This window comes from Echiichthys vipera (genome assembly GCF_963691815.1).
Source record: "Echiichthys vipera genome assembly, chromosome: 10".
NCBI classification, from domain to species: domain Eukaryota; kingdom Metazoa; phylum Chordata; class Actinopteri; order Perciformes; family Trachinidae; genus Echiichthys; species Echiichthys vipera.
The window spans coordinates 32,462,569-32,472,568 of NC_139835.1; the positions used below are offsets into that span (position 1 = coordinate 32,462,569).

The 10,000-nt window shown below is 46.3% G+C and overlaps 1 protein-coding gene across 1 annotated transcript in view; it reads left to right on the forward strand.

Annotated features, from left to right (window-relative positions):
• The window catches only part of dgkg (diacylglycerol kinase, gamma), an 85,966-nt gene that overhangs the window by 23,741 nt on the left and 52,225 nt on the right, over positions 1 to 10,000 (forward strand). Inside the window, 3 exon segments of the mRNA XM_083921127.1 lie at positions 1,309 to 1,419; positions 3,174 to 3,247; positions 8,040 to 8,114. Of these exon segments, the coding sequence (XP_083777253.1) occupies positions 1,309 to 1,419; positions 3,174 to 3,247; positions 8,040 to 8,114 (260 nt within the window).

The following is a 10,000-nucleotide window of genomic DNA, read 5'->3' on the forward strand; positions in this document are numbered from 1 at the left end:
ACACACACACACACACACACACACACACACACACACACACACACACACACACACACACACACACCTGCAGCACACACACACACACACACACACCTGCACACACACACACCTGTAGGGTCTGTGTGGCGTCCCCTCACAGGCGGCTTCATGCCTGTTATCAATATTCATACTTCCATAAAGGAGACGTGCACCTGCAGGAGATTAGAGATCATTCTGATTTACACACAGAGACTGAAGAGGACGCTTTAACACACGTTTATGCTCCTAGAGGACACTTTAGCACACGTTTATGCTCCTAGAGGACACTTTAGCACACGTTTATGCTCCTAGAGGACACTTCAGCACACGTTTATGCTCCTAGAGGACACTTCAGCACACGTTTATGCTCCTAGAGGACGCTTTAACACACGTTTATGCTCCTAGAGGACACTTTAGCACACGTTTATGCTCCTAGAGGACACTTTAGCACACGTTTATGCTCCTAGAGGACACTTCAGCACACGTTTATGCTCCTAGAGGACACTTTAGCACACGTTTATGCTCCTAGAGGACACTTTAACACACGTTTATGCTCCTAGAGGACACTTTAACACACGTTTATGCTCCTAGAGGACACTTTAGCACACGTTTATGCCCCTAGAGGACACTTTAACACACGTTTATGCTCCTAGAGGACACTTTAACACACGTTTATGCTCCTAGAGGACACTTTAACACACGTTTATGCTCCTAGAGGACACTTTAGCACACGTTTATGCTCCTAGAGGACACTTTAGCACACGTTTATGCTCCTAGAGGATACTTTAACACACGTTTATGCTCCTAGAGGACACTTTAGCACACGTTTATGCTCCTAGAGGACACCTTAACACATGTTTATGCTCCTAGAGGACACTTTAGCACACGTTTATGCTCCTAGAGGACACTTTAACACACGTTTATGCTCCTAGAGGACACTTTAGCACACGTTTATGCTCCTAGAGGACACTTTAACACACGTTTATGCTCCTAGAGGACACTTTAGCACACGTTTATGCTCCTAGAGGATACTTTAACACACGTTTATGCTCCTAGAGGATACTTTAGCACACGTTTATGTCCTAGAGGACACTTTAACACACGTTTATGCTCCTAGAGGACACTTTAACACACGTTTATGCTCCTAGAGGACACTTTAGCACACGTTTATGCTCCTAGAGGACACTTTAGCACACGTTTATGCTCCTAGAGGACACTTTAACACACGTTTATGCTCCTAGAGGACACTTTAACACACTTTGTTCGTATTGTTCTCTGTCTCTCTCTCAGGACCGTCACTCTGTGGTGAAGCGTGGTGAGGGCGAGTCGCCCCCTTGCACCAGCCCCGACGACATCACTCAAATTTTCAAATTCTCTCCTGGAGACGGACAAGCGCTACAGGTACGCACACGCCCGGCGACACACAACTAAACACGACACACAAAGACAGAACAGAAGATGAAACGATCTGGAGCTGCAGGTTCTGGTGTTTCTGGAGCAGGTGCTGCAGGTTCTGGTGTTTCTGGAGCGGGTGCTGCAGGTTCTGGTGTTTCTGGAGCAGGTGCTGCAGGTTCTGGTGTTACTGGAGCAGGTGCTGCAGGTTCTGGTGTTTCTGGAGCAGGTGCTGCAGGTTCTGGTGTTTCTGGAGCAGGTGCTGCAGGTTCTGGTGTTTCTGGAGCAGGTGCTGCAGGTTCTGGTGTTTCTGGAGCGGGTGCTGCAGGTTCTGGTGTTTCTGGAGCAGGTGCTGCAGGTTCTGGTGTTACTGGAGCAGGTGCTGCAGGTTCTGGTGTTTCTGGAGCAGGTGCTGCAGGTTCTGGTGTTTCTGGAGCAGGTGCTGCAGGTTCTGGAGCAGGTGCTGCAGGTTCTGGTGTTTCTGGAGCAGGTTCTGGTGTTACTGGAGCAGGTGCTGCAGGTTCTGGTGTTTCTGGAGCAGGTGCTGCAGGTTCTGGTGTTTCTGGAGCAGGTGGAGCAGGTTCTGGTGTTTCTGGAGCAGGTGCTGCAGGTTCTGGAGCAGGTGCTGCAGGTTCTGGTGTTACTGGAGCAGGTGCTGCAGGTTCTGGTGTTTCTGGAGCAGGTGGAGCAGGTTCTGGTGTTTCTGGAGCAGGTGCTGCAGGTTCGGGTTTTTCTGGAGCAGGTGCTGCAGGTTCTGGTATTTCTGGAGCAGGTGCTGGTGTTTCTCGTGCAGGTGCTGCAGGTTCTGGAGCAGGTGCTGCAGGTTCTGGTGTTTCTGGAGCAGGTGGAGCAGGTTCTGGTGTTTCTGGAGCGGGTGCTGCAGGTTCTGGTGTTTCTGGAGCAGGTGCTGCAGGTTCTGGTGTTTCTGGAGCGGGTGCTGCAGGTTCTGGTGTTACTGGAGCAGGTGCTGCAGGTTCTGGTGTTTCTGGAGCAGGTGGAGCAGGTTCTGGTGTTTCTGGAGCAGGTGCTGCAGGTTCTGGTGTTTCTGGAGCAGGTGCTGCAGGTTCTGGAGCAGGTGCTGCAGGTTTTGGTGTTCCTGGAGCAGGTTCTGGTGTTACTGGAGCAGGTGGTGCAGGTTCTGGTGTTACTGGAGCAGGTGCTGCAGGTTCTGGTGTTTCTGGAGCAGGTGCTGCAGGTTCTGGAGCAGGTGCTGCAGGTTCTGGTGTTACTGGAGCAGGTGCTGCAGGTTCTGGTGTTTCTGGAGCAGGTGCTGCAGGTTCTGGTGTTTCTGGTGCAGGTTCTGGTGTTTCTGGAGCAGGTGCTGCAGGTTCTGGTGTTTCTGGAGCAGGTGCTGCAGGTTCTGGTGTTTCTGGAGCAGGTGCTGCAGGTTCTGGTGTTTCTGGTGCAGGTTCTGGTGTTTCTGGAGCAGGTGCTGCAGGTTCTGGAGCAGGTGCTGCAGGTTCTGGTGTTACTGGACTAGTTGCTGCAGGTTCTGGTGTTTCTGGAGCAGGTGCTGCAGGTTCTGGTGTTTCTGGAGCAGGTGCTGCAGGTTCTGGTGTTACTGGAGCAGGTGCTGCAGGTTCTGGTGAATAGGTCCCAAACTGGACCCTTGAGGGACACCGTGTGTTGTGATGAAGTCAGAACATAAACGTTGTGTTCTGTTAAACCCCTGAAGTGTTTTGGAGGCCGTCCCTCAGAAGTGAGCAGGTGCGCACACACGGACGTTTGCAGACGCCTCAGGCTGTTTGTGCTTCTGTCCCCAGGTCAGTCCTCTGCCCGGGACGCACCCGCTCCTGGTCCTCGTCAACCCCAAGAGCGGAGGCCGACAGGGGGAGCGGTGAGTTCCTCTGTGCACATTACACTTCAGTGATCTTAGTGCAGGTATTATTAATTAGCAGGTTTTAGATGTTTTTTAATGGGGGAAAGCATCAGTGGTGCGTTCAGGTGCTCCTCTGGAAACAACACGGACGCTTCACAGAAGAGCTTCTATTTGTTTTATTTCCTTTAAACACTGAAAAAAAGTTTGGTTTAGTTAAACTTATTAAATTATCTCAGTAATTTAAACGCAGTAAAAATTCAAACTCAGTGTGAACCTGAATATTTTAAGTAAACATTTGAATATTCAGAGTTTTTATTCACGTCATAATTGAACTGAATAGAGTTTGTTTTATTATAAATTACAACAATTTAAATGGTTTACACTGAAATCAACTTCCTCTCTGCAACGTTCTGTCCCAGAGAGATGGAAACTCCCATGATGCATTGCGGGATATATTTGATATATATGAATATTTATTTCATATATATAATTATTTTTAAGTGCTGTTGACGAGACGATGTCAGAGAGGAGGCTCATGTTTGTTTTAAACTCTAAAAAATAAAAGTACTTAAATCTACGTATTAACAGAAATTTCCTTTCTATGTAAAAAGTTTCAGACTTTATTTATTTAAGTCACATAAATTTAACTCAGAGTTTGAGCAGAGTTAAGTCACATTTCCTTCATTTTTTCCTAAATTTTAAGCTTAAAAACAAAACTCTTTTCTAACATTTAAATCCTCTCAGACGAGACGCGCTCCATCTAAATGAGTCATACGTCGCCTCTTCTATAAACTATATTTAATATATTAAAATATGAAACGCTGCGTGGCCCCCCCCTCAAACCTCACGCTGTCAGACAGAGAACGCTCGATCACATGAAGGACGTCACGTGACTTTAACGTTCAGTCCTGTTGGAGGAGCAGACGCAGGACGCAGGACGCAGGAGGAGGAGGAGGAGGCTACAGATGCAAACATCACTTTGGACCAGAACATGAACCCCCGAGTCCTCAGCAGGACCCTGGTCCCCAGGCACAGAGCAGCTGGGTCCTCTGGGTCCCATTCCTGTCTTCAGTCCCAGAGGGGACTGTGCACAACGGCGGTGCTGTAAACACTGTAAACACTGTAAACACTGAAAACTGTAAACACTGTAAACACTGTAAACACTGTAAACTGTAAACACTGTAAACACTGTAAACACAGTAAACTGTAAACACTGTAAACTGTAAACACTGTAAACAGTAAACACAGTAAACTGTAAACACTGTAAACTGTAAACAGTAAACACTGTAAACACTGTAAACACTGTAAACTGTAAACTGTTAACACTGTAAACAGTAAACAAAGTAAACACTGTAAACTGTAAACACTGTAAACACTGTAAACACTGTAAACACTGTAAACAGTAAACACTGTAAACTGTTAACACTGTAAACAGTAAACAAAGTAAACACTGTAAACTGTAAACACTGTAAACACAGTAAACACTGTAAACTGTAAACACTGTAAACAGTAAACACTGTAAACTGTAAACTGTAAACACAGTAAACACTGTAAACACTGTAAACAGTAAACACTGTAAACTGTAAACACTGTAAACACTGTCAACTGTAAACACTGTAAACACTGTAAACAGTAAACACTGTAAACTATAAACACTGTAAACTGTAAACACTGTAAACACTGTAAACTGTAAACACTGTAAACAGTAAACACTGTAAACGCTGTAAACTGTAAACACTGTAAACTGTAATCACTGTAAACACTGTAAACAGTAAACACTGTAAACAGTAAACACTGTAAACACTATAAACACTGTAAACACAGTAAACACAGTAAACACTGTAAACACTGTAAACACTGTAAACACCGTAAACACTGTAAACACTGTAAACGCTGTAAACACAGTAAACACAGTAAACTGTAAACACTGTAAACTGTAAACACTGTAAACAGTAAACACAGTAAACTGTAAACACTGTAAACACAGTAAACACTGTAAACACTGTAAACACCGTAAACACTGTAAACACAGTAAACACTGTAAACACTGTAAACTGTAAACACTGTAAACAGTAAACACAGTAAACTGTAAACACTGTAAACTGTAAACACTGTAAACACTGTAAACTGTAAACAGTAAACACTGTAAACACTGTAAACAGTAAACACTGTAAACACTGTAAACTGTAAACTGTTAACACTGTAAACTGTAAACAGTAAACAAAGTAAACACTGTAAACTGTAAACACTGTAAACACTGTAAACTGTAGACTGTAAACACAGTAAACACTGTAAACACTGTAAACAGTAAACACTGTAAACTGTAAACACTGTAAACTGTAAACACTGTAAACACTGTAAACAGTAAACACTGTAAACACTGTAAACTGTAAACACTGTAAACACTGTAAACAGTAAACACTGTAAACACTGTAAACTGTAAACACTGTAAACACTGTAAACAGTAAACACTGTAAACACTGTAAACTGTAAACACTGTAAACAGTAAACACTGTAAACACTGTAAACTGTAAACACTGTAAACACTGTAAACAGTAAACACTGTAAACACTGTAAACTGTAAACTGTTAACACTGTAAACTGTAAACAGTAAACAAAGTAAACACTGTAAACTGTAAACACTGTAAACACTGTAAACTGTAGACTGTAAACACAGTAAACACTGTAAACACTGTAAACAGTAAACACTGTAAACTGTAAACACTGTAAACTGTAAACACTGTAAACACTGTAAACAGTAAACACTGTAAACACTGTAAACTGTAAACACTGTAAACACTGTAAACAGTAAACACTGTAAACACTGTAAACTGTAAACACTGTAAACACTGTAAACAGTAAACACTGTAAACACTGTAAACTGTAAACACTGTAAACAGTAAACACTGTAAACACTGTAAACTGTAAACACTGTAAACACTGTAAACAGTAAACACTGTAAACTGTAAACACTGTAAACACACGTCTGCTGTGCCTCTGCCTGAGACGTTTCCATAGCAACACGCTCTTTATCACCGTTAAAGAGGAAATCATCGTCTGTTATTGGACTCTTTGACTGACGGACGGCTCTGGACTTCCGTCGCCTCGGCTCCACGTTCATGTTCAACAGATTCACTTTATATTATAATAATATACATTAATATGAACTCAGCAGCTCCAGTTGCATCTGTTCACATTAAATAGAGTTGCAGGAGTCAGATGAAGTGCAGTGCAGCGTGTCAGAGCAGGATATCCGCCGGTGTGAGTCCTGCATGAGGAGCACTGTGCAGCCTCGATTACGTAACCGTCACAAGGTCACAGGAAACTGCTGCGTCGACGTGTTTGTGAGATGAAGAGATGAGGAGATAGAAGAGCGGAGAACACGCAAACTAAAGCGCTCCGCTCCTTCATCTCTCTCATATCAGAGCTCCTGATCTGTGCAGTGATCGTTTCTGTACGTCTCAGAGAGAATCAGCTGATTTCAGACGAGTGGAGGTCGAACAAACGTGACGTCGCTGAAGCTGCGACCTGCTCACTCATGTTTGGTCTGGGGGGGGGGCATTCAGAGCCAGTCTGGGAGTGATGGACAGTCCAAAGCCTGAACCAGGGACCGCCTCAGAAACACTCTGAACCAATCACAACAGCCCATGAACTTTATTGCTGTATAAACTCTGTGAGGGCTCTGGATCATTGTTGCAGCAGCAGCTTGGATCAAAAGGATGACAGTGATTTCTGACAGCAGAGAGACGCCTTTGCCAAGAAGAATATAATATCATTTAATATAAATTATGAAACTCTAAGGGCGCACTCACACTGTCCTTCCGCACCGCGCCAGAACAGGTTTTTTCCGGGTAGAGCCTAGTTTGACCAGTGTGAGTGCAACCGTACCGCGTCTAGGAGCGGCACGCTTGCCGTCCACGGCCCGTTTGGGAGAGGTGGGCTTTAGTAAAGCACGTTTGCACGTGTACGAGCACGAGCGTGCGCACGTGTACGAGCACGAGGCCTACGGCGGTTCTGAGGTCATTTCCTGTGCGCCTGTTGGGACGTAGAAAAAAGAAGGAGGGACCATGCGCGGACATTTCAAACAATGGCGGTGAAAGGTTCACGTTGGTGTGATGCGGAGGTGGAGTGTTTACTGCAGATTTGGTCGATGAAAAGATTCAAAAACAGTCGACAAGACGCACAAAAACTCCGAGGTCTACGGAAAGATCTGGAAACAAAGCCACGCATCGCCATGACGTCATCAATGCGTGTGACGTGTTACGGCGTGATGACGTATAGGCAGCAAGAAGCATTCTCCGAGGCCCAGGTAGTGTGAGTACAAACGGGCCTGGAGGGGGGGACAAGGACCCTAAAGCACGGGGCACGGGACGGAGGCACAGTGGGAGGGCGCCCTTAGAAGCAGTCTGGTTTTAACAGTTCACTAAAACCATCATAATCAGCACTGTGGTGTTGTAGCGTCCAAAGTTCTGTTCACTCTCATGATGTTTAGATTAAAAAGGTCCAGTTTTGAGAGGAGAGGGTCTCACGTGACGGACGTGTCCTCAGGTCTTCCATCTTTTCTCTGGAGCATCAGGAACAGATCCACATGTGTTTGCCCTCCTTCGTCCTCTCTGTAAGAACTGAAGCTCCGTGTTTCAGGAGATCTTCTCCAAGTTCTCCAGAGACTTGAAGACGTTTTACTTTTTGTATTAAACATCTTTAAATACAACAAGAACTGTGTCTGCGTGCTTCTCCTTTCCTACATCGTCACATCCTCACCTGCACCCAGACGCCGCAGGTGCTCAGCTGTTCTCTGTCTCCTCTTCAGGGTCCTGAGGAAGTTCAGGTACCTGCTGAACCCCCGGCAGGTCTACAGTCTGGACCAAGGGGGACCCACGGGCGGGTGAGTCCATGTCTTTACTGCTGATCCTCACACACGCTCACACCACGACCACACGCTTCGTCTGTCATATTCTACATTTTTATGTTGTTTTCTAGCTGTGCTGTTGTTGCTGTTGTAGTAGTTTTCCATCTGTGCTGTTGCTGTTGTTGTTGTTGTTGTTGTTGTTGTTGTTGTTGTTTTCTAGCTGTGCTGTAGCTGTGTTGATGTCTGTAGTGTGTTTGGGTTCAAACACGAGACCGTCCTCACCCTAAAAGCGTCCGTGTAGCTCCACGGCCCCGGCTGCTTATAAAACCTGTACTTACGTTTTATTAGCGGTTGTGAGGCAGCGACCTCCTCCTGCTGTAGTGACTCTCATGAGTTTTCATTGTTGATTCAAATGAGGAAACGAAAAAACAGGCCTGTTACCATGGAGACCGCTGTTCACTTCCTGTGTGAGAACAAAAGTCAGCTTTACTTCAAAATAATGTTTTAAAGAATGTTTTAGGCAATTGATGCTTTATTTTGATAGTGACAAGAAAGGAAACACTGTTCTGTTCATTTGCAAAGGGGACCTGTGACCTCTGACCTCTGACCTCTAACCTCTAACCTCTGACCCCTGACCTCTGACCTGTGACCTCTGACCTGTGACCTCTGACCTGTGACCTGTGACCTCTGACCTCTGTCCTCTGACCTCTGTTCTCTGACCGCTGACCTCTAACCTCTAACCTCTGACCTGTGACCTCTAACCTCTGTCTTCTAACCTCTGTCCTCTGACCCCTGACCTCTGACCTGTGACCCCTGACCTCTGTCCTCTAACCTCTGACCTCTGTCCTCTGACCTCTGACCTCCAACCGCTGACCCCTGACCTCTGTCCTCTGACCTCTAACCTCTGACCCCTGACCTCTGACCTGTGACCTCCAGGTCTGTGATGAAATGATAAATATGTCAGTAGGATGAACGGGTTCGTGTTTATTTCTTTGAATCAAACTTTGCTTAGTTCAGGAAATACAGTCTGAGGCTCCGGTCACATGATCAGAGCAAAGTCGTGCGTCACTGAGTCACTTTCACAGAGAGAGGGGGGGGGGAAGAGCGTCACCTTCGAGGTAAAGCATTTACAGCCCTGGAGCTGCGTCGGGGTTTTTCTGCCCTGAACAGACAAAAGGTTCAACAGCGTTCATAAAGAACACGCTGTGCTCGGCTGTGACGGAGGAGCGGGCACGAGCGCGTCCAGAGGTCAAACGCACAGCGGTGCTGCGGCGTCCCCGTTCCCCTTCACTGACCTCCACGGGTCAGTTTGACACGGAGGGAAGAGGAGACTGGACGATGACTGAGTGCCTTTATATCCATCATGCTCAAACTCCTGATGCAGGGAAACAAACCAGCGCCTCCATCTTTAACAGAACAGGAGCTCTGTGTCCGTCTCTGTCCGTGCTCACAGACTTACGGCCCCGTGCCCTGTCCTGCCCTCTGCTGCAGGTCTGCCCCTCTCTCTCCGTTTGCTCTCGGTCCTTTAACCTGAGGAGCGAACATGTTACAGTCGGTACCAACAGACTCTTAAATCCTCTACGTTCAAATGATTAAACAACAAACATGCAAACCACAGACGCAGCGCCTCCGTCAGCTCCGTCCTCTAACTCGATCCAGTCGTCCTCGCCTACAGGAGTCTCCATCTGTCGGACTTTGACTCCGCCTCATTTCCTCTTACCAAGCAAGGGCATGTATGTGACGCTGGGGGGAGGGGCGTACGTCCATCTGGCTGACGCTTACCTCCGAGGAGAAGTGAGGGCCAGAGGCTAGCTGTCACTCAAGAGGCCACGCCCCTAATTATTCATAAACTTTAACCTCCAATCAAATAAAAACTAGCCCCTCCCCCTCAGTGTTGCCATGGAGACCTGAGCTAAACACAC